Source organism: Saimiri boliviensis, chromosome 14 (assembly GCF_048565385.1).
Source record: "Saimiri boliviensis isolate mSaiBol1 chromosome 14, mSaiBol1.pri, whole genome shotgun sequence".
Lineage (NCBI taxonomy): Eukaryota > Metazoa > Chordata > Mammalia > Primates > Cebidae > Saimiri > Saimiri boliviensis.
Window position 1 is genome coordinate 39,149,118 of NC_133462.1, and position 24,515 is coordinate 39,173,632.

Consider the following 24,515-nt stretch of genomic DNA (forward strand, 5'->3'; position numbering starts at 1 on the left):
TGCCAGGTGTGATGGCTAACGCTTGTAATCCTAGCACTTTGAGAGGTTGAGGAAGGCAGATCATGAGGTCAGGAGTTCGAGACCAACCTGACTAACATGGTGAAACCCATCTCTACCAAAAATAAAAAAATTAGCTGGGTGTGGTGGTGCCTGTCTGTAATCCCAGCTACTCAAGAGGCTGAGACAGGAGAACCACTTGAACCCAGGAGGCAGAGGTTGCAGTGAGCTGAGATCATGCCACTGCACTCCAGCCCCGGCGACAAAGCGAGACTAAAAAAGAAAGGAAGAAGAAGGAGGAGGAGGAGGAGGAGGAGGAGGAGGAGAAGGGCAGCAAGGGGTAAGTGAGCAGAACAGAGAGGTGACTAGTGGTATGGACCAGGGTGAGATATTGTGGGTTAAGCTGGGAAGTCTAGCTGGAAGGAAGCCAGGACACTGGAGCTCCGGATTGTGGCTGGCCCTGGCCACACCATCCCATCTCCGGAGCAAGGGGCTGTGCTCAGAAAGAAAGCACAAAAGGTAAACCACGACACAGAGCCCGGAGGCAGTGGGAGGATTTTACTAACTGCACAACACACAATTTCCCCAGGCCCCCAAGGATGCTGGCATCCCCTTCAGCCATCAGGCCCCAGCAGTGCCCCTTGCTCCTGTATCCCCTCTGGACTCTTGCCGGTAGGGAGGGCTGGGCTGACAGTGCCACCAGAGGGAGAGCAGGGGTCACCGTGGGACACAGGGTTGGGGTCAGGGCTGGGCACAGGATCAAGGTCTGGGTTGGGCACAAGGTCAGGACCAGCATCCTGCCCAGGCTTGGGGGCAGACGATTCCACAGGAGTAGGGCTGGGGGTGGATCTGGAGCCTGGGAGGGGTTTGGAGCTGGGATCGGGCGGAGTGCCCGGCCCAGAGCTGGGGTCAGGGCTGCGGCCAGAGCTGGTGCCAGGGCTGAGGCCCAAGCCAGAGCCAAGCACAGAAACAGCATCAGGACCCCGGAGGGAGACCTGCCCCGGCCTCATCATGGATGCAGGGCTGAGGCCAGGCGCGAGGCCCAGGCCTGCGGCAGCTGCTGCAGCTGCAGCGGCCGCCGCAGCTGCAGCAGCGGCCGCGCCCTCATGCACCCGTTTGTGCTTGGTGAGGCTGGAGGCCTGGCCGAAGGCCTTCCCGCAGAGCTGACAGCGATAGGGACGCTCGCCCGAATGCACGTGCAGGTGCTGGAGCAGCGCTGAGCTCTGCCCGAAGGCCTTAGAGCAGTGCGGGCAGGCATAGGGCCGCTCACCCGTGTGGATGCGCAGGTGGTGTTGCAAGTTGGAGCTCTGGCCGAAGGCCTTGCCGCAGTGCGGACAGCGGTAGGGGCGCTCGGCTGTGTGCGTGCGCTGGTGCTGCAGCAGCGCCGAGCTCTGCCCGAAGGCCTTGCCGCACTGCGGGCACGGGTAGGGCCGCTCGCCTGTGTGTGTGCGCAGGTGTTTCAACAGCGCCGAGCCCTGGCCGAAGCCCTTGGCGCACACCGGGCACTTGTGGGGCCGCGGGCCGCCGTGCGTGCGCAGGTGCTGCGCCAGGAGTGAGCCATGCCCGAAGGCCTTGCCGCACACCGGGCAGTGGTGCGGCTTCTCCCCGCTGTGGCTGCTGCGATGTTTCAGCAGCGTGGAGCGCCAGCCGAAGGCCTTCCCGCAGGCCGCGCACTGGTACGGCCGCGCCCCGGTGTGGATGCCACGATGCTGCGCCAGGGTGGCACCGTGGCTGAAGGACTTCCCGCAGTCGGGGCAGCGGTACGGCTTCTCGCCGCTGTGGGTGCGGCGATGCTGGCTCAGCCCAGAGCTGCGGCGGAAGGCTCGCCCGCAATCCGGGCAGGAGAAGGGCCGGGGAGGGCTGGCGGGGGCAGGGAGCACCGCGGGGCTGGTGGCCAAGACCTGGGGGGTGGCAGTGAGGTCAGAGGAGATAGGGTCCACGTCTGGATCGCCGGGGCTGAGTGTGTCGCTGTTAGGATCGAGAACCAGGGGTACCGGGCCAATCACATCGGGATCGAGGTCGAAACTCGAAGACATGGGATCGGGATCTTGGGGTTCCGAGCCCAGAGCTTCGGCGTCGGGGTCCAGATCCTCCGAGATGGGCTCCAGATCTTCATAGTTGGGGTCCACGTCTTCAGAGACAGTGTTGAGGTCTTCTGGATCAGGCTCTGGGTCTTCAGAAACCGGGTCCAGATCCTCGGGATTGGGGTCCAGGTCCTCAGAGTCAGAGTCGAGCTCTTCATAAACCGGTCTCAGGCCTTTGTGGCCTGGGTTCCTGACCAGGACTGAGCGCCGCATTTCAGGCGTGGATGTGCCGGCTGCTTCTAGCGCAGGACCTGCAAGGACAAGGACAGAGGGTGGGTGGAGGTGGGTTCTGGGGAAGCAGGGGTGTCTTTTGGAAGCATCGTTAGCGATGGGAGAGGGGACACTATTTTTCATTCTTTCTTTCTTTTCTTTTTTTTTTTTTTTTTTTTTGAGAGAGTCTGTTCTGTCGCCAAGGCTGGAGTGCAATCCGCGGATCTCGGCTCACTGCAATCTCAGCCTCCCTGGTTCAAGCGATTCTTTTGCCTCAGCCTCCCGAATAGCTGAGATTACAGGTGTCTGCCACCACATCCGGCTAATTTTTGTATTTTTAATAGAGACGGGATTTCACCATGTTGGCCAGGCTGGTCTCCAACTCCTGACCTCAGGTGTTCCGCCTGCCTCAGCCTCCCACAGTGCTGCTATTACAGGTGTGAGCCACGGCTCCCGACCCTACTTCTTTATTTTTATTTTTTTGAGATGGGGTTTCACTCTGTCACCCTTGCTAGAGTGCAATGATGTGATCATAGCTCACTGCAGCCTCAAACTCCAGGGCTCAAGCGATCCTCCCCTCAGCCTCCAGAGTAGCTAGAACTACAGATGCACCACCACACTCAGCTAACTTCGGTTTCTTTCCCTCCCTTCCTTCTTTCTTTCCTTCCTCCCTTCCTCTCCTCTATTCTCTTCTCTTTCTCTTCTTTTCTTCTCTTTAGCGATGGACTGTCACTATGCTGCCCAGGCTGGTCTCAAATTCCTGGCCTCTAGTAAGCTTCTAGCCTCAGCCTCACGAAGGGCTGGGATTACAGGCGAGAGCCACTGTGCCTGGCCAAACCCCACCCACTTCTGAGCATACAGGTGGATCTTTCCCTTGTCTCTGACTGCAGGGAGATTTCTGACTCACTCCAGCCAGGGCAGGGAGTTAAGGGACCCCAGTAAGACATGGTGGAACATGGTAGGACCCTCCCCTCTCAGCCCTGAACCTGGTTGGAGGGCATGGGACTTGGCACTAGAGCTTTCTAGTCCCCACCTCCATGGCTCTGCCCCTCCCTCCATCCTGGACTCCTTCTGTGGGAAGCTTGGGTCCTGTGGAGGAGAGTCCTAGATTCTGACCCCCTTGCTGAGGGTCCCCACATGGGGAACAGTGTGGGTGTCAGGGTTTCTGTGCTCCTGAGCACATGGCCTGAATTCTAGTCCCATACTTGGGGGTGGCAGATTAATTTTCGGGCTTCTCGTAGGGAGCCCCTCCCACCCCCCGCCCTCCAGAGGCAGCATTCTGAGCTCTAGAACTCATGTCTGGGGGATAAGAATATGCAATAAATGACCAGGCACGGTGGCTCACGCCTGTAATCCCAGCACTTTGGGAGGCTGAGGTGGGCGGATCACCTGAGGTCGGGAGTTCGAGACCATCCTGGCCAACATGGAGAAACCCCATCTCTACTAAAAATACAAAATTAGCTGGGTGTGGTGGTGCCTGCTTGTAATCCATCTACTTGGGAGGCTGTGGCAGGAGAATTGCTTGAACCGGGGAGGTGGAGGTTGCAGTGAGCCGAGATTGCACCATTGCACTCCAGCCTGGGCAACAAGAGTGAAACTCCATCTCAAAAAAAAAAGAATATGCAACAAATAACATCTGGTATCCCGCCTGGGTCACTGAGAAGAGACAAGAAGACCGTGGCTTTCCCTGTGGAGAGAAGACAACCCGAATTCCAGACCTCACAGCTCCAAGTGGGAGTAAGTGTCAAATCCTCTGTGTTCTCTCTTAGATCGGGAATGCCCTTTCCTAAAGCTAGATGGTGAGGGTGGCAGAGTGATATTTGGGACCCCTTCTGGTGAGGAGGGGTGGGCAGGGAGACTCATGAACCCCATAGGCTGGAGGGTGGGGACAGTTGTTAGTATACCTGTTTGTTTGTTTGTTTGTTTGTTTTTCTTTTTGTTTTGAGATGGAGTTTCGCTCTTGTTACCCAGGCTGGAGTGCAGTGGCGCGATCTCGGCTCACCGCAACCTCCACCTCCTGGGTTCAGGCAATTCTCCTGCCTCAGCCTCCTGAGTAGCTGGGATTACAGGCACGTGCCACCATGACCAGCTAATTTTTTGTATATTTAGTAGAGATGGGGTTTCACCATGTTGACCAGGATGGTTTCAATCTCTTGACCTCGTGATCCACCCGCCTCGGCCTCCCAAAGTGCTGGGATTACAGGCTTGAGCCACCGCGCCCGGCCAGTATACCTGTTTTATTTATTTATTTATTTATTTCGAGATGGGATCTTGCTGTTGCCCAGGCTGTACTCAAACTCCTGGGCTCAAGCTATCCTCCCACCTCAGCCTCCCAAAGTATGGAAATTACAGGCATGAGCCACCATGCTAAGCTATTGTTTCTGTTTTCTCAATTGGCTAGAAGGTCCTGAATTTTTACTTCTAGCTGGAGGATGTGCAAAAATAATACCTGGGGACCCTCTGGAGTTATTGGGGGAATGCCTGCACCACCTCCTCCCATGGCTGGGACATGGAGAGAGTGTCAGCACACTTGTGGCCCTTCCTGCAGGAACGATTCTGAACTGAATTCCAGGCTTGTGGCTGGGGGCAGGCTGGGAGGTAAAGGAACAAGAGCTGGAACCACTTCTGGGGAAGAAGGGGAGCCCAGGAGGACCTGCCGAGGGGGGATGCCTTGAGCTCCCCACCCCACGGCTGGGTGTTGAGGTGCAAACAATGAATCCATCTGTTCATGGCAGAAGGTGTGGGGGACCTGTGGCTCCCCTCTGAGGAAGCGAATACACAGCCACAACCCCATAGCTGGGAGTGTGCAGGCAAACAGAGCAGGATCCTGGACCCGGGTCCTCAACCCAGACCCCATAGTTGGAGAGTGGAGGAAACAATACCTGGGACCCCACCTGCATTCCTGGGGAGGGGGCAGAGGAGCCCTTAGATTGCCTCTAGGGGAAGGGGCCCCTGAATTCTCTTAGCTGGAAGGTGGGAGAAGTCACTGAAGTCTTTCCTGAGTTCCCAGGGGTGAGGGCAGGTGGATCCCTGGATCACCTCCTGGGGAAGGAGCTTCTAGAATTCCAGACCCCGAGACTGGAGGGGGAGGGGAACAATCGCTGGGTCCCTTCCTAGGGTTCTAGGGGAAGAGGGACCCCCTAGGTCCCCCTCTTGAGGACGGGGCCTCTGAACTCCCGACCTCAGGCGGGAGGTGGAAACGATACTGGAGCCCCTCCTCGAATCAGGAGGGGAGGGGTCCTGGATCGCCTCCTGGAGAGGGGGCGTCCTGAGCTCCAGACCGCAGAGCTGGCGGGCGCCCCCCACCCAGCCCGACTGAAGGCTCCCAATCTCCCGGGCCCTCCCCCCAGGGCCTCAGCGGCGGGATGGGCGCGCTAGGCCGGCGCGGGCCGCGGGGTCCCCTCCCAATCGCGCCCGCGACCCCCGCTCTCCCGGGCCGGGGCCGGTGGCGCGCAGGGCGGGGGACGAATAGAGGTCGCCCCGGGCTGCGCCCCGCGCCTGGAGCCCCCGCCCGCCCGCCCCCCACCTAGCCCCCCGCCCCGGCCCCAGCCCACTCGGGGGGACACTCACCCGGCGCCCCTCGCCCCTGCCCGGCCCGCCGTGCCCGCGCCGGCCGCCGGCGCCCCCCGGGCCCGCAGGAAGCCCCCCGCCCGCCAGCCCCGCCGGCGGCCCCCTCGGCCCAGCGGCCCCGCCAGGCGCTCCCGGGGAGCGAGAGGGGCCGGCCGAGGGCCGCAGCGGGAGCTGCTGGGACTTGTAGTTCGCCCGCGCCCGCCGCGGCCGTCGCCATCGCTGCCCCCGCCCCCCGGGCAGGCCTTTGTCCCCGGCCCGGCCACCCCGGCCGCGCGGCTTCGCCTTTGTCTGCACCGCGCCCCGTCTGCACGCAGCCCTGGCCAGGTCCCTAGTCTCTTCTTGGGCCTGTCTCAGCCCCTACGTGGCCCTGGCCCTGTCTCTTTCTCTCCATCTCTGTCCCTCTCGGTCTCTCTCAGTCCCTATCTCTCGATCTCTGTTCATTCTGTCTCTGTCCCTGTCTTCCCATCTCTGTTCCTTTCTCTGTCTTTTTGTCCCCATTTCTTTCTCTCGGTGTTCCAATCTCTTTGCCTCTGTTGCTGTCTCTGCCTCTATCTCTCTATGTCTCTGTCTTTCTCTCTGTCTCTCCTGCCCATGTCTCTGACTCTATCTTTGTTCATAAAACTCCAAACATGTTGTTCTTGCAGACTTGCAATGCACATAGGCACAGCCAAGCCTCTCCGATCTGCGATCTGAAACCATGTCTATTTTTGCTTAACCTGGCCTTCCTCCAATTTTTCCTTTTTGCGTTGGGAAGCCCGACACCCTTTCTAAGTGACACCCGCCAAGGCACAGATTTGGGATATTTCTCCCCTAATGTTTTCAACCTCCTACCCAGATGGTGGGGTGGCCGCTGTCCCTGGAGGCCTTCAAGTGCTAGATGTGAGTGATGGTTTCGGGAGAACCTTACCCAGGGCTGGGAAAGGCTTCGGGCAAACTTTCCTTGGAGACACAGATACCCGCCGCCAGACAGGAGAGACAGTGGAAATCAGCTTCTGGCGGCTGGACCGTGATGTTCTTTACTAAACATAAACAATCATCACAGAATATAAACAATGATGAGGCAAGGCCAGTCTGTGATCATGTCTGAACCAAGATAGAGACAAGGACCCTCAAAAATTAAACTCATAAAATGAATACTCATCCCCTTCTCCCAATGAACAGAAGTGACTGCCACTTCTCACCAATGACAATTCCAACCTGATTTCTATCCTCCCACCTCTGAGATAAAAATCAGCGAAATATCTAGTCAGCAAAGTGCTCCCAGCTTCCCAGCAATACCACCCAAGTAATTCTCTTTAAAACCACCCAGTATAGGCCAGGCACGGTAGCTCATGCCTGTAATCCTAGCACTTTGGGAGGCCAAGGCAGGAGGATTATGAGGTCAGGAGTTCGAGACCAGCCTGGCCAGTATGGTGAAATCCCGTCTCTACTAAAAATACAAAAATTAGCCAAGCGTGGTGGCACGTGCTTGTAGTCCCAGCTACTCAGGAGGCTGAAGCAGGATAATTGCTTGAACCAGGAGAATCGCTTGAACCTGGGAGGCAGAGGGTGCAGTGAGCCGAGATCTCGTTACTGCACTCCACCCTGGGTGGCAGAGTGAGATTCCATCTTTTAAAAAAACAACCCCCCTAGTATAGCCAGGCCCGGTGGCTCACAACTATAATCCCAGCACTTTAGGAGGCTGAGGTGAGTGGATCACCTGAGGCTGGAGTTTGAGACCAGCCTAGCCAACATGGTAAAACCCCATCTCTACTAAAAATACAAAAATTAGCTAGGCGTGGTGGCGGGCGCCTGTAATCCCAGCTACTCAGAGGCCAAGGCAGGAGAATCGCTTGAACCAGGAGGCAGAGGTTGCAGCAACCTCGGCTCACTGCACTACTGCCTGGGCAACAGAGCAAGACTCTGTCTCAAAAACAGCAACAAAAAAAACCCCCAAAACACTCAGTGCAAGCCCAAATCCCATAAGATGCTCCTCTGCCTTCATGTCCTCCTTACGGAGACACCCTATGGTTCCTTCTTCCTTCCTGAACTTTCTGGATGTGTTGGACTCGTAGCCTGAGACCTGCTTTCCATCTTCCTGCAGAGCCCACAGCAGATCTGAGAGACTGGAGAAAACTTCAATGGGATGATGTCCCTGGTTCCTCATCCTGCCACTGCCTAGATGATCCCATTACAAATAATACTCATGATGGCATCTGTTGTTTCTGTGGCTCAGAATCTAACAGCACTTTCTTTTCCTTTGTGGCCTCCCAAGTAGCTGGGACTACAGTTGCACACCCAGCTAATTTTCTAAATTATTTTTAGTAGAGATGAGATCTCGCTATGTTGCCCAGGCTGGTCTGGAACTTCTGAGTTCAAGTGATCTTCCCACCCCAGCCTCCCAAAGTGCTGGAACTGCAGGCATGAGCCACCAAGTCTGGCCTGTCTTTTTCATTTTTTTAAAATTAATTAATTATTTACTTTATTTTTTTACTTTTTACAATTTTTTTTTTTAAGAGACAGGGTCTCGGTATGTTGCCCAGGCTGGAGTGCAGTGGGTGTTCACAGGCACGATCCCACTACTGATCGGCTTGGGAGTTTTGACCTCCTCCGTTTCTGACCTGGGCTGGTTCACCCCTTCTTAGGCAACCTAGTGGTCCCTGGCATCCAGGAGGTCACCATATTGATGCCGAACTTAGTGCGGACACCTGATCAGCATAGCGCACTACAGCCCAGAACTCCTGGACTCAAGCGATCCTCCAGCCTCAGCCTCCCAAGTAGCTGGGACTACAGGCATGAGCCACCATGCCTGGCCTGTCTTTTTCTAAATCAATAAAATTCCTTTTTTGACTTGAGCCAGATAGTGCTTGGCTTCTGTCACTTGCAACAAAATGACTTAAGATATTAACACATTTAGCCACCATTCACTGAGCTGCAGCCAAGTGCCAGGTCCTTTTCTGAACATGCACCTTTTATTTAACCCTTTTAACTGCTCTAAGAAGCAGGAACTATTGACACTTCCATTTTACAGGTAAGGAAAGTGAGGGTCAGAATGTATTCTTACCTAAAGACAGAAAGGTCTGAATTCTGCTGCTGGGTGATACTTAAACCATTGAGAAAGTTGTTTTCCTTTAAAAATTAATCCTGGTGGTCAGGTGCGGTGGCTCATGCCTGTAATCCCAGCACTTTGGGAGGCTGAGGAGGGCAGATCGCCTGAGGTCAGGAGTTCGGGACCAGCGTGGCTAAAATGGTGAAACCCTCTCTCTACTCAAAATACACAAATAAACCAGGTGTGGTGGCAGGCACCTGTCGTCCCAGCTATTTGGGAGGCTGGGGCAGGAGAATCTCTTGAACCCAGGAAGCAGAGGTTGCAGTGAGCTGAGATCGCACCATTGCACTCCAGCCTGGGCGACAAGAGGGAGACTTGTTTCAAAAAAAAGAAATTAATCTTGGTTACTCACATTCAATCCTATATTATTCATCTTGATCCCTAGGCTTTTATGGGGAGTAAGGGAGTGAGTGGAATATAGGAGGGTTAGTCATAAGTCCATAAAAATACACATTCAGAATCATCCTGATGTAATGTCCTTCCCCACGGATTAAAGCTTTCCAGTACAGTTTCTGTTCTTTCCTGGCAAGCCATCCTAGGGCTGGTCATTTTCATTGTTAGAAAATGCTTCAAGTTGTGCCGAAATCCAGCTCTCTGTAACTGCTATGCACTGTTTTCATCTAATGCCTAAGGCTATTTTAAACCATTCCTGGGATGAGGCAGGAGGATAATCCTGCAGCTAGAGCTACATGGAACTTAAGAACAAAGTAAACATTCTGAGCTTCCTGGCAGGCAAGGCAAAAAGGGAAAGCCTTTCTGTTCTCGGAGTCTGGTCACTAGGCAGACCAGCTTCATCAGAAGAGGCTGAGCTTATTGCAGTGGTTTTCAACCAGGGTGATTCTCTCCCATTCAGAAGGCATTTGGCAATGTTTGAGACATTTTGTTACAAGTGGGAGGGAGAGGTACTACTGGCATCTAGTGAGTAGAGGACAAGGATGGCACCAAATATCCTACAATGCACAGGACAGCCTCCAATAAAGAATGATCTGACCTAAGACGTTGATAAATGACAAGCCCTGGTTTATCCTGAAGTAACTCAGAAGAGCATGATACCAAATATCTTTAGAGGACATATTCTACAGCTGGCAGAATCTTGCGTGGTCGACGTGGATACCGTATATATGTGGTCAAAGAGTCATTTTGTTCCCACAAGATGCAAAGCTGGATTCCTGCCTTTCTGGCAGAAATGACAACCTGGCTTAGAAGAACTGATGTCAATCAGGAAATGGCTCCTGGCCAGGGCCGAGATTGGCTCAACCTCATGGTTCATTGGATTGGGCTCCTTGGTTTTTGGAGGTTTGATTCTTGGTTCAGGAAAGCCATGTTCACTCCTTGAAGCTGGACGTTCAACAGCCTCCAGAGGCAGGACCTGGGCATGGCCACTGAGGCCCACCTTATCCCAGACAGATCTTTCTTGCCACATCCTGGACCGCAAAGGTCAGGCGCTGTCCAAGGTACTGGTTCTTGCTAGGCCCTGTCTGTCACTCACTTGCTGTAGGGTGCCATCACATCCTCCTCCTTTTGACCCTTTACATGTTGTCCCTGGCAGAACATTTAACCCCCTAGACCTCATGATGTTTTGATAGCTTTTGTCAATTTGCTCCTGAATTCTGCTCTGACTTGGGGGCCAGTTGATCAGACATCCAGTGCACCAGGCGGCCTCTAGTGTCTGCCCATGATGGGAAAACCTGTTGAGTCATTATTCTGAGCTGTGGCCACCCCTCCATGTCATCTACAGGTCACACCCAGTGTCCCCACCATTGAAAGCTTTTTCCCTACACCCTGGCCTTCAACCCTTTCATCCTCAGAAGTGAAGCTTCTCCTCCACGACCCCAGCCCCATACACTGAAAAGTGTGTACATTTCTCATGTATAACAGCCTCATGGAAGAGTTACTACTTATCCGCATTTCATAGATGAGCAAATTGAGGCTCAGAGGGGTTAAATGACTTGCCCAAACTACTATCCAGGACATGGAGGAGTCCGGGTTTGGACTATGTCCATCCAGCCTCTCCTGCTCCCTGGGATCTATGTTCTCAAACCACCCACACCAATATCTCTGTTCAGCACTATGACTTCATGCTTTTTGTTTGTTTGTTTGTTTGATGCAGAGTTTTTGCTCTGTTGCCTTGACTGGATGCAGTGGTGCAATCATATAGCTCACTACAGGATCAAATTTCTGGGCTTAAGTGATTCTCCCACCTCAACCTCCTGAGTAGCTGAGACTACAAGCACATACCACCATGCCTGTCTTTTTTTGTTTTGAGTTGGAGTCTCACTCTGCAGCCTAGGCTGGGGTGCAGTGGTATGATCTTGGCTCACTGAAACCTCTGCCTCCCAGGTTCAAGTGAGTCTCCTGCCTCAGCCTCCCGAGTAGCTGGAATTACAGGCTCCCACCACCACATCCTGCTAATTTTTTGTATTTTAGTAGAGATAGGGTTTCACCATGTTGGTCAGGTTGCTCTCAAGCTCCTGACCTCAGGTAATCTGCTTGCCTCGGCCTCCCAAAGTGCTGGGATTACAGGTGTGAGCCACTGCACTGGGCCAATTATCTTATTTTTTGTAGAAACAGGATCTCTCTATGTTGCCCAGGCTGATCTCAAACTCTTGGCCTCCCATAGAGCTAGGGTTACAGGTATGAGTCCCCGCACCCAGCTTCGGCTCCATACTCTTCATGGTAACGCAGCGACAATGGAGTCATCCTCTCCAATGCAGTCCCTGCCTCCAGCCCCCACCCACCCATGCATCCTCTGGAGACGGGCTGACTGATGGGAAGGGGTGGGATGTTGCCAAGGTGGCATTTATTGCCGACTGGGGCACGGGTACATAGGGGGCTGGGGGGCCCGAGGGTCCATCTTCTCCCTGAAACCGCGCTGGCGAGGCGTGCCCAGGGGCACGAAGCTCTCCTGAGGATTGTTCAGTCTCTGGACTGCTGGGCCCTGGTACTTGAAAGGAAACTCGTCCTTGTATTGGGTTGAGAAGAAGCGCAGTTCGCCCAGAGGGGGCTCCATGTGGCTGTATTTGCACTGTGGAGTCAGGGTGAACAGGCTGGCAAGGCAGCCTGGGATGTGGCTGACCCACCCGGGCCACCCCAGGATCCCCAGCCCTCTTGTGGGGGCGGGGGGGGGGCGCAGGCAGGGCAGGCTAGCTGGTCGGGGGCGGAACCAGAGTCTCACAAAGGAGAGAGGGTTAAGACTGGGAAAGAGAAGATAGGGAAAGGGCGGGGCTATGGCCAGAAGGGTGGAGTTATGTAGGGGCGGGGTATGGCCACGAAGGGTCGGGATTGTCCAGGGGTGGAGTTGGGGTTCTGGTCAATTAGGGGTGAGATTTAGCCCTTAAGGAGGTGAAGCTAGGGGTAGCGTGGGGCCGGTTAGGGCAGAGCCAGAGCATCAAAGGCTGGGGAGGTTGAATCCTGGGAGGAGGCGAACAGAAAGGGCCCCAGGCTGGGCTGAATGAAGAGCTCATGAGAGAAACCAGGGGTGTCACTGGAAGGAGTCCAGGGCTGGGGTGATCCTAGGTGACACTGAATTAACCCTTGTCTTGGGAGTAACAGTGGTGGTGGTGCAAAGATGCCCCTGGGCTGACCTTGACATGACCCTGGGGGGTAAGGTAGGGATGATCTCTTTTTTTTTTTTTTTTGAGGCAGAGTCTTGCTCTGTTGCCCCGGCTGGAGTGCAATGGCACGATCTCGGCTCACTGCAACCTCCACCTTCTCGGTTCAAGCAGTTCTACCTCAGCCTCCCGAGTAGCTGGGATCACAGGCGCCGGCCACCACACCCGGCTAATTTTTGTATTTTTAGTAGAGGTGGGGTTTCGCCATGTTGGCCAGGCTGGTCTTGAACTCCTGACCTCAGGTGATCCGCCCGCCTCGGCCTCCCAAAGTGCTGGGATTACAGGCGTGAACCACCGCACTCGGCCAAGCTAGGGATGATCTTGAGGCTGAAGGGATATTAAGATGCCCCCGAGCCTGAGTGATCACTAACTCAGGCTGGGTGACAGCATAGTCATCCTGAAATAACTCTATACCCATGTGGGGGTTACATAACAAAGGGTGCTCCCTTCCTCCTCCCTCACCCGCTGTAGCATCTCTTCAGTCACCGGGGCCGGAGTTGTTCTGTGTGGCTTCAGCATCTTCTGGTTCATGGTTAAAAAATCGAATTCTGGCGATTCGGGTGAGGGAGGCTAAGTTGAGGGCTGTGGGCCGAGGCGGGGCTGAGGATGTGGGGAAGTTCAAGGGAATGGTTCAAGAGCTAAGCCCAGGCCAGCGCCGAAGCTGACCAGGGGAGAAGAATGGATTAGAAGAGGGAGAAAGGAGCCAAAGGAGGAGGGAGGAGCCAGAGAAAGGGGGAAGAGCTGAGGAAGAAGGAGGAGCTGGGAGAAGGGAGGAGTCAGGGGAGAAGGGAGGAACCAGAGGAAGGACGGGGAGCTGGGGAAGAGAAAGGAGCAGGGGGAGGAGGGAAGAGCCAGGGGAGAAGCCCGGAGCCAAGGCATAGGGCTAAGAAGGTCAGGGGCGGGGCCAGGCCAGATGAGCCTGGGGACGGGCTAGGCAGGGCAGGCTGGCCAGTCAGGGGCGGAGCCAGAGTCTGGCAATGAAGGAGGGGTTAAGAACGGATGAGAGAGGATGGGGAAGGGGCGGGGCTATGGCCATAGGGTGGAGTTATGAAGGGACGGGGCATGGCCACGAAGGGGCGGGATTATTCAGGGGCGGAGTTGGGGTGCTGGTCAATTGGAGGTGGGATTTAGCCTTGCAGGAGGTGAAGCCAGGGTTAGGGTGGGGCTCGTTAGAGGCAGGGCCAGAGCAGTGGCAGGGGCGAAGCTTCCAGGAACGGGCTTCCTGGGGCGGAGCTTCTGGGGGTCGTGTATTCCAGAGGCGGGGCTTCGAGGGGTGGGGCTTATGGGGCGGGGCTTTCAGGGGCGGGGCTCCACGGGGCGGGCTCCATAAGGCGGGACTTCCCGGGAGGGCTCACCGCCAGTGCCCTGCGGCAGGTTGCTCCGCTGCAAGTGGAGGTTGGGTGCTTTCGTCACGTGCCTCCACTCTGAGGGGCAGTAGTCCGAGCCCATGGTGGTCTTGAAGAAGCATCTGAGCAGCTTTGGCTCTCCTAGGGTCACGTGACTCTGCAGTTTCTCGTGAGGCACGTGGCGGCTGGGTGGCTGGGACGGGGGTGGCGGCTGTAGGACCACACGGCATTTGAAAGCTCTGGTGTCTGAGAGGTCCCTGGGCCCGGGGGCGGAGCGAGGGAGGAGATGGGCCCTGTGTGACCTTGGACAGCTCCCTCAACCTTTCTGGGCCCCACGTGGTAGCTCTGGGAGTTGGTACTCTTATCACATTTTACAGAAAGACCCACCGAGGCTCGGAGTGGTGAAGTGACTCGCCCTAGATCATTCGAGTACATCCAGGAGATTACTGCATACACATATCAAGCTCGCTCCCACCTTGGGACTTTTGCACCTGCTATTCGCTCTGTCTGGGAAGCCCTTTTCCCTGCTGCCTCTTTGCTCTTTCGGCTGACCTGGCCGTAGAAGTACTGCATGAAGGTGTCCAGACTGCCAGGGCCAGGGCACCAATTTCCTTTCAGGATGTGCGACTCCGGAGTCTGATCGTGGTGAAGAACAAAAGGCTCTACCAGGAGAGGAACAGGTGCAGAGCTGCCCTGGGAGGCTGCGGTGGGAGGAGGGGCGGGGCGGGCCGCAGGCTCTCACCTGGCTCTCGGGCATAGAAGTGCTCGGTCTTGGTGGTCCTGTCGTGGAAGAGGCCATCTCCAGGACGGATATTTACATAGTGAATGTGGGCTGCGGCCTGGTTCTTGTCATACCTGCAGGTAATGTATTATTCTATCAAGAATAAGGTAAAGTGGGCTGGTCGCGGTGGCTCACGCGTGTAATCTCAGCACTTTGGGAGGCTGAGGTGGGTGGGTCACCTGAGGTCAGGAGTTCAAGACCAGCCTGCCCAACATGGTGAAACCCCCATCTCTGCTAAAATTACAAAATTAGCTGGGTATGGTGGTGCGTGCCTGTAATCCCAGTTACTCGGAAGGCTGAGGCAGGAGATTCACTTAAACCCGGGAGGCAGAGGTTGCAGTGAGCTGAGATGCTGTCGTTGCACTCCAGCCTGGGCAACAGAGCAAGACTCCATCTCAAAAAAAAAAAAAAAAAAGGAGGCTGGGAGCGGTGGCTCACGCCTGTAATCCCAGCACTTTGGGAGGCCAAGGTGGGTGGATCACAATGTCAGGAGTTCAAAACCAGCGTGGTCAACATGGTGAAACCCCGTCTCTACCGAAAATACAAAAAATTAGTCGGGTGTGGTGGCACGAGCCTGTAGTCCAAGCTACTCGGGAGGCTGAGGTGGGAGAATTGCTTGAACCCAGGAGGTGGAGGTTGCAGTGAGCCCAGGTCATGCCACTGCACCACTGCAGCCTAGGTGACAGAGTTAGACTGCATCTTAAAGACAGAAAGACAGAAAGAAAGAAGTAGGGCCGGGTGCGGTGGCTCAAGCCTGTAATCCCAGCACTTTGGGAGGCCAAGGCGGGTGGATCACGAGGTCGAGAGATCGAGACCATCCTGGTCAACATGGTGAAACCCCGTCTCTACTAAAAATACAAAAAAATTAGCTGGGCATGGTGGCTCGTGTCTGTAATCCCAGCTACCCAGGAGGCTGAGGCAGGAGAATTGCCTGAACCCAGGAGGTGGAGGTTGCGGTGAGCCGAGATCGCGCCATTGCACTCCAGCCTGGGTAACAAGAGTGAAACTCCGTCTCAAAAAAAAAAAAAAAAAAAAAAAAAAGAAAGAAAGAAGTGGATCCATCTGGGCAATTTCCAGAAAAGGGGACGGGAGAGCAGTGTTGCCTAATACCAAGCCTGATAATGGGAGATCAGCCTTGGTTACCAGTGACGGAGACCTCAAAGCCAGAGTACTGGCCCTAAAGCCCTAAGGGGCACACACCACATGCTGCTGAAGACCAATTGTCTCATCTGGGTGGGAAGGCAGTGGCCCCTTTGTTTTTTTGTTTTGTTTCGTTTTGTTTTTTGAGACGGAGCCTCGTTCTGTCGCCCAGGCTGGAGTGCAGTGGTGCTATCTCAGCTCACTGTAACCTCCACCTCCTGGGGTCAAGCAATTCTCCCACCTCAGCCTCCTGAGTGGCTGGGATTACAGACACTCACCATCATGCCTGGCTAATTTTGGTATTTTTACTAGAGATGGGGTTTCACCGTATAGGCCAGGCTGGTGTGGAACTCCTGACCTCAGGCAACCCACCCACCCTGGCCTCCCAAAGTGCTGGTATTACAGGTGTGAGCCACTGCACCTGGATGGCAGTGGCCCCTTTATACCTATTTTCAGGCAGACCCTGGGGCCTGTAGGCCTGTTTCTGCTCTGAACACGTTGATCCATAGCTCATCTTGCAGTCTCCCAGCTCCACACTGGAGGAGGCCTGTGGGCAGACAGGGATAGGAAGGCCCAAACCACCCAGCCCCAAATTCTGCCCCCACCCGCAGCCCCAACACAGCCTTGATTTACCCTCTTACACATGAAGGCAGGTGGGCCTGGCAGGGCCTGGAACTGTCTCTGGTAGGAAGTCCCATCTTGTCTCTTGTAGTCCCACTTGAGGGTGTTGGGGCCCCCTTAGGATAGGAATGAGAGGGGAGGAGAGAGAGAGAGAGAGAGAGAGAGACTGACTGAAATTCCCTGCCATCTCAAGCCATCTGGAATTCTGTTTCTTGCCTGGGTAGGGGAACTGGGCCACTCTGAACAGTGTAGACTGACAGCTGTCTGGCAAACACCACAAAATAAAAATATATTGTACTAAAAGCCAGATGTAATGGCTCATGCCTGTAATCCCAGCTATTCAGGAGGCTGAATTGGGAAGATGGCTTGAGCCCCAGAGCTTAAGACTAGGCTGGGCAACATAGCAAGACCCTTATCTCTAATAATAATAAATTTTAAAATTCGGCTGGGTACAGTGGTTCACGCCTGTAATCTCAGCACTTTGGGAGGCCAAGGCAGGTAGATCACCTGAGGTCAAGAGCGCAAGATCAGCCTGACCAATATGGTGAAACCCTATCTCTACTAAAAATATAAAAATTAGCCAGGTGTGTTGTCATGCGCCTGTAGTCCCAGCTATTCAGGAGACTGACACAGGAGAATCTTTTGAACCCAGGAGGCAGAGGTTTCAGTTAGCCAAGATGGTGCCACTGCACTCCAGTCTGGGCCATGGAGCAAGACTCCATCTCAAAAAACAAAACAAAACAAAAAAATTAAAAACATATCTACCAAGGACTATATCGAGCCACACATAGGTTAAGTGCATTGCACCTTCTTATTGGACCTGGTATCTCTCTCTCTCTCTCTCTCTCTCTTTTGGAGACGAAGTCTCACTCTGTGGCCCAGGCTGGAGTGCAATGGCACAATCTAGGCTCACTGCTATCTCCACCTCCCAGGTTCAAATAGTTCTCCTGCTTCAGCCTCCAGAGTAGCTGGTATTATAGGTGCCCACCACCATTCCTGGCTAATTTCTGTTTTTAGTAGAGATGGGATTTCACCAGGTTGGCCAGGCTGGTCTCCAACTCCTGGCCTCAAGTGATCCACCTGCCTTGGCCTCCCAAAGTGCTGGGATTACAGGTGTGAGCCACTGCACCCAGCTGTATCTTCTTTCTCTTGGACCTGGTATCATTTCTCTTATGTTACAGCTCCTTGAGGCTCAGAGAGGTTAAAGGACTTGCCAGAAATCACAGAAACTAGGAACCACAACTAAATGTCAGATCGGGGTTTGACAATCCCTGAGCCCATCTTAGAGGGGCCTCTAGCAGTAATGCTCACCCAAAGGGTCCCTGGAGTGACAGAAATGGAAAATCACACAAATGGCAGCTACTCTTTGTTGGGTGCTCTCTGCTTCAGACACAGCATGCGCATTCAGCTTTACCAGATCCTATGAATTGGGCCCTATGATTGCACCCATTTTGCAAATGGGGAAACTGAGGCTTGGAGAGGTCAACTTGCTCAGACTCCCACAGCTACTAAGGTGATAAGGCTGAGGGATGTGGGGAGGAGGGGATGCAGTTGGAGAACTTAGCTGATTTGTCCGACCCTCAACTGGCATTCATGACTTCTGCCAACTGCACACCACTGTGGACAGATTTGGAGGATATACCCACTCTACTCATGCTGAAACTGAGGCGAAAGGTGGTTCTAGGGTTTCTGAGCCTTGGTGTAATTGACATTTGGGGCTGGCTAATTCTCTGCTGTGGGGGCTACCCTGTCTGTGGTAGGATACTTGACAGCATCTCTGGCCTCTACCTGCTGTCTGCTGGTAGCACCTCTGTCATCTTTTTTTTTTTTTTTTTTTTAATTTTGTAAGGGCTGGGCTCAGTGCCTCATGACTGTAATCCCAGCACTTTGGAGACCGAGGCAGGTGGATCGCTTGAGCCCAGGAGTTCAAGACCTGCCAGAGCAACATAGTCAGACTGCAGCTCTACAAATAAGTACGAAAAATTATCTGGGCTTGATGGCATGCATGTCTGTAGTCCCAGCTACCTGGGAGGCTGAGGTGGGAGAATCGCTTGAGCTGGGCAGATCCAGTCCGCGTGAGCCGAGATCGTGTCACTGCTTTCCAGCCTGGGTGACAGAGTGAGACACTTTCTCAAAAAAAAAAAAAAAAAAAAAAAAAATTGTATATAATAAAAAACAAAATAAGATGGGTGTCCCTATGTTGCCCAGGCTGGTCTCTAATACTTGGCCTTAAGAGAGATCCTCCTGCTTAGGCCTCCCAAAGCACTGGGATTATAGGTGTGGGCCTGGCCTCGCCCCTCGTCTTTTTTTTTCTTTTTGAGATGGAGTCTTGCTCTGTCTCCCAGGCTGGAGTGCAGCGACACAACCTCAGCTCACCGCAACTTCCACCTCCTGGGTTCAAGCGATTCTCCTGCCCCAGCCTCTCGAGTAGTTGGGGATTACAGACACCCGGTACTGCACCCGACTAATTTTTGTGTTTTAGTAGAGACGGGGTTACATATTGGCCAAGCTGGTCTCGAACTCCTGACCTCAAGCGATCCACCTGCCTCGGACTCCCAAAGTGCTGGGATTACAGGCTTAAGCCACCGCGCCCGGCCACCCCCCCAAGTCCTGAACCCCCAAAAGCGTTTCTAGACATTGCCAAATGTTCCCTCGGGCGCGCGCTCACCAAGGTGGCAACTGGGCGCTCGGGGCTGCGGGCGCGCGTCGTGGGGTGGAAAGAGCGCCTGGTGCGTGGTGAGCGGGATGCGCAGCTTGTCGCGGTCGCCGGTTGGCAGGGAGTCGCGGTCGAAGATGAGGCGCGCGCCGCGGATCTGCTCTCCGGCGCGCGCCGGCAGCTCGGGCCAGTCGTAGGCGGCGCGCGCGCTGGAGAGGCCGATCCCGGCGTGCGCGTCCTCGCGCAGGTGCAGATTGCTGGCCTGCATGGCGCGCGTGCGTTCCCGCGCCTGCGCCCGCAGCAGCTCCCACGGCGGCGTGGACGGAGGCGGGAACGCGCGGCGCGTCTCCGACATGCGCTCTTCCCGGTCCCAGCGCGGGTCCAACTGGAAGAGCAGCGCGGGCGGCGGCTGCAGGCTCGGCGGCTCCCGTGTGGCAGCCGGGTAGGCGAAGTCCCGGTGCGTCGTGGTGAGCATGGTGCCCTCGTGAAGCCGCAGGTCGGGCCCCAGCGAGAAGTGCGACGCCTTGAGGAAGTCCAGCTGGGACATCGAGCACCGGCGCGGGCACGGCAGGAGGGCGTCTGCGGCCATCGCGGGACACCAGCCACCTGCGAGAGGGTGGAGACGAGGGGCTGAGCAAGTGCCGGCCCGGGACAATGCTGCCTTTCACTCCTTTCTGTGCGCCAAGCACTGAGCTGGGGGCTGGGGACATCACGGGAAACTGGCACAGCCTCTGTGCCGCCCCCAGCGAGAGCAGAGATAGAAATAATCATTCATGGCCGGGCGCGGTGGCTCACGCCTGTAATCCCAGCACTTTGGGAGATCCAGGCAGGGAGATTACCTGAAGTCAGGAGTTCGAAACCAGCCTGGGCAACATGGCGAAACCCCATCTCTACTAAAAATTAAAAAACATAGCCTGGAATGCTGGTGAGCGCCTGTAGTCCCAGCTATTCGGGAGGCTGAGGCAGGAGAATCGCTTGAATCCTGGAGGCGAAGGTTACAGTGAGCCGAGATTGAGCCTCTGCATTTCAGCCTGGGCAACAGAGTGAGACTCTGTCTCAAAAAAAAAAAAAAAAAAAAAAAAAAAAAAAAAAAAAAAGAATTAGGAGAAAATAAATAATCATTCGTGTGGTGCCTACTGTAGGCCTGGCATACAGTAGGCACCACACGAATGATTATTTCTGTCCCTGGGCTTGGAGGCCAGTGAGGGTGGGGAACTAACATTAGTTCACAGAACAGACCTAGATCCCTGCCTTTGTGGAATTGATAATGGGGCAGGAGATGACAGACAATAATTTAAAAAAACACACACAAAAATTGAAGTGTAGGTTAGAAAGTAATAGCTGGGTACTGTGGCTCACACCTGTAATCCAGGCACATTGAGAGGCCAAAGTGAGAGGATTGCTTGAGTCCAAGACCAGCTTGGGCATAGTGGCACCCTGTCTATACACACACACACACACACACACACACACACACACACACACGCCAAGTGTGGTGGACTCAACCTCTTGGGCTCAAGCAATCCTCCCACCTCAGTCTCCTGAGCATCTGGAACTATAGATGTGCACCACCATGCGTGGCTAATTCTTTCTTTTTCTTTTCTTTCTTACTTTTTTTTTTTTTTTTTGAGACAGGGATCTCACTTTGTTGCTCAGGCTGGTCTCAAACTCCTGGGATCAAGCAATCCTTCTGTGTCAGCCTCCCAAAGTGCTAGGATTACAGGCGTGAGCCACTGTGCTTGGCCCAGGGAAGTTTTAACTACTGCTTCACAGAAGACATTGAGGCTCAGGGAGGTGGCCATTTGCTTGAGATTTGAACACAGGGCAACTCTGATTCTAGAACTTGGAGAATTAACCACTGCATTCTACTGTATGTCTGATATGAGATCCCCGTCTTCTCACCCTCAGTCGGTTATCAAGGCCACAGTTTTCTCCTTCTTCCCCTTTGGGGACCCATTTTTGTTCCTCTGCCCAACTCCAGCCCTGCACCCCAGCCACTGGCCATTTCTGCCACACACTATCTTTCTCTTTCCTTCCTTTCTTTCTTCCTTCCTTCCTTCCTTCCTTCCTTCCTTCCTTCCTTCCTTCCTTCCTTCCTTCCTTCCTTCCTTTCTCTCTCTCTCTCTCTCTCTCTCTCTCTCTCTCTCTCTCTTTCTTTCTTTTTCTTCTTTCTTTCTGACACAGTCTTACTCTGTCACCCAGGCTGGAGTGCAATGGCGCGATCTCGGCTCACTGCGACTTTCACCTCCCAGATTCAAGCGATTCTCCTGCCTCAGCCTCCCAAGTAGCTGGGATAACAGGTGCCCACCACCATGCACAGCTGATTTCTGTATTTTTAGTAGAGATGGGGTTTTACCACATGGGTCAGGCTGGACTCAAACTCCTGACCTCAAGTGATCTGCCCACCTCGGCCTCCCAAAGTGCTGGGATTACAGGCATCAGCCACCGAGCCCAGCCTGTCACGCGCTTTCTTACTGGTTTTCCCGTCCTCTGCAAGCATCCTAGGTTTTGCCTAGTCTTCTCAATCTCTTCCTGTCTTCACACTTTCTAAGAGTTAGCTCTCCCCTTCTCTGACCTTCAGTTTCAGACTCTAAGCCTCCTCCTACCCTCCGCCTCTGCTCAGCCACCTGGGACTTTCTTGCCTTTGCTTAGATCACAAGTGTCTCCCCTGCTCTCCTCTCTGTTTCCCTTGGAGACCAGCATTCCAGGTTCTCAGGATCACCTCCTGCAGAACACCTCCCAGATCACTTCAACCCACAAAACCTGCTCGCCTCTACCTATTTAGAAAACATGAATCAGACAGGCTCGGCGGCTCACACCAGTAATCCCAGCACTTTGGGTGGCTGAGGTGTGTGGATCACTTGAGGCCAGGAGTTTGAGACCAGCCTGGGCAACATGGTGAAACTTCATCTCTACTAAAAATACACAAATTAGCTGGGCATGGTGGCATGCGTTTCTCCTTCCTCAGCCTCCCAAGTAGCTGGGACTACAAGTTTGTGCCACCGCACCTGGCTAATATTTTGTATTTTCAGAAAAGATGGGGTTTCACTGTGTTATCCAGGATGATCTCCTGATCTAGTGATCTGCCTGCCTTGCCCTCCCAAAGTGCTGGGGTTAGAGATGTGAGCCATCATGCCTGGCCTGCCTCTTGGGTTTTGTCTGGTTGGTTTTTTTTGAGGTAGGGTCTTGCTATGTTGCCCAGGCTGCAGTGCAATGGCATGATCTCAGCTCACTGAGATCTCAGCTCACTCCTGCCTTAGCCTCCTGAGTAGCTGGGATTATAGGGGCTGGTCAACATGTCTGGCTAATTTTTGTGATTTTAGTAGAGACAGGGTTTAGCTATGTTGGCCAGGCTAGTCTCAAACTCCTGACCTCAGGTGATCTGCCCATCTTGGCCTCCCAAAGAGTTGGGATTACAGGCATGAGCCACTGCGCCCAGCCTCCCTCTACCTTCTACACACGCCACACAGAATGGACCCACTTCCCTGAGTCACAGCACCCCTTAATATTCTAGGGCTCACAGGTCTCCAAAGGGTCTTTTAAAGGGGTCAGTCACCCCTCCTCCCACAGCCAAAGACCACCAGGAACATACCTGTGATTGAAAACATTCAAGCTTATTACTCATTAAAGAGAGAAAAAAAGGGAGCGCTCATACATGCCATAGGCACTATAGGGGTCTAAGTAGGAAGGTGTTAGAAGGCACTTACCATGGGGCCAGGCGTGGTGGCTCACGCCTGTAATCCCAACACTTGGGAGGCCAAGATGGGCAGATCACCTCAGGTCAGGAATTCGAGACTAGCCTGGCCAACATAGCTAAACCCCGTTTCAACTAAAAATACAAAAATTAGCCAAGTGTGGTGGTGGGTACCTGTAATCCCAGCTACTCAGGAGGCTGAGGCAGGAGAATCGCTTGTACCCAGGAGGCGGAGGTTGCAGTGAGCTGACACCATGCCATTGCACTCCAGCCTGGGTGACAGAGTGAGACTCTATCTCAAAAGAAAGAAAGCAGTTATTATGGGATTTGCAACTCTGTTAGGTGTTTTAGGGGCATGGTTTAAGGAACGGGGAGATTTGGGTGGGATGAATTTATTGGTTGGAATTTTTACTTTCTTTTCTGAGATGAGCAGATAAACACAAATAAACACACAAGTGAGGCATGATGGCTCACATTTGTAATCTCAGCCTCCCAAAGTACTGTCCAGAAAAGGGCTGTTGTGGCTAGGTGAGGTGGCTCACGCCTGTAATCCCAGCACTTTGGGAGGCAGATCACTTGAGGCCAGGAGTTTGAGACCAGTCTGGCAAACATAGTGAAGCCCCATCTCTACTCAAAGTACAAAAATTATTTTTGTATTTTCAAGGCGGGCTTGGTGGCAGGCGCTTGTAATCCCAGCTACTCAGGAGGCTGAGGCAGGAGAATCGCTTGAACCCGGGAGGTAGAGGTTGCAGTGAGCCGAGATTGGGCCACTGCACTCCAGCTTGGACGACAGAGCAAAACTCCATTTCCAAAAGAAGAAGAAGAAGAAAAAAAAGCAGCGAGGGAGGCCAAGTGCAGTAGCTCAGACCCGTAGTCCCAGTACTTTGAGAGGCTGAAGTGGGAGAACTGCTTGAGCCCAGGAGTTTGAGACCAGCCTGGGCAACACAGTAAGACCCATCTCTACAAAAATTTTTTTAAAAAGCCAGGTGTGGTGCTGTGTGCCTATAGTCCCAGCTACCTAGGAGGCTAAGGTGGGATGATTTCTTGAACCCAGGAGGTTGAGGCTGTAGTGAGCTGTTATTGCACCACTGCACTCCAGCCTGGGTGACAGAGTGAGATTCTATCTCAGAAACAGCACAAAAGGCCAGCTAGGGAGGGAGATAATTCTATCATTCAGCATCTTTTTTTTTTTTAGATGGAGTCTCTCTCTGTTGCCCAGGTTGGAGTGCAGTGGCACAATCTCGGCTCACTGCAACCTCCGCCTCCCGGGTTCAAGCGATTCTCATGCCTCAGCCTCCTGAGCAGCTGGGATTATAGGAGCCTGCCACCATGCCTGGCTAATTTTTTGTATTTTTAGTGGAGATGGGGTTTCACTGTGTTAGCCAGGATGGTCTCGATTTCCTGACCTCGTGATCTGCCCACCTCGGCCTCCCAAAGTGCTGGAATTACAGGCGTGAGCCACCGCGCCCCACCTCATTATTCAGCATCATAATCATCGGTATGAAGAAGTCAGAAGAAATGAAGGAAGGAAAGAAGAAAGGAAGGAGGGAGGAAAGAGGGAGGAAGGGAGGGAGGGAGAGAAGGAAGGAAGGAAGGAAAGAAGGACAATTGTACAAAAATATGGACAATTAAGAATGTTCAAGTCGGGCGCGGTGGCTCACGCCTGTAATCCCAGCACTTTGGGAGGCCAAGGCGGGTGGATCACGAGGTCAGGAGA

At 54.0% G+C, this 24,515-nt stretch overlaps 2 protein-coding genes across 2 annotated transcripts; both read right to left on the reverse strand.

Moving 5' to 3' along the window:
- Positions 1 to 540: 540 nt before the first annotated feature.
- Positions 541 to 6,023, reverse strand: ZNF358 (zinc finger protein 358). The gene is made up of 2 exons (XM_039465688.2): positions 5,862 to 6,023; positions 541 to 2,332 (listed from the first exon to the last, which is right to left on the reverse strand). Exon 2 carries the CDS (start codon positions 2,292 to 2,294, stop codon positions 612 to 614), a length of 1,683 nt encoding a protein of 560 aa, XP_039321622.1. The 5' UTR covers positions 2,295 to 2,332; positions 5,862 to 6,023; the 3' UTR covers positions 541 to 611.
- Positions 6,024 to 11,692: 5,669 nt separating this feature from the next.
- Positions 11,693 to 19,700, reverse strand: SAXO5 (stabilizer of axonemal microtubules 5). Its single transcript, XM_003938881.4, has 8 exons — positions 19,117 to 19,700; positions 16,461 to 16,564; positions 16,274 to 16,374; positions 14,649 to 14,761; positions 14,459 to 14,568; positions 13,916 to 14,117; positions 13,023 to 13,108; positions 11,693 to 11,974 (listed from the first exon to the last, which is right to left on the reverse strand). Exons 1-8 carry the CDS (start codon positions 19,691 to 19,693, stop codon positions 11,750 to 11,752), a joined length of 1,518 nt encoding a protein of 505 aa, XP_003938930.3. The 5' UTR covers positions 19,694 to 19,700; the 3' UTR covers positions 11,693 to 11,749.
- Positions 19,701 to 24,515: the final 4,815 nt, after the last annotated feature.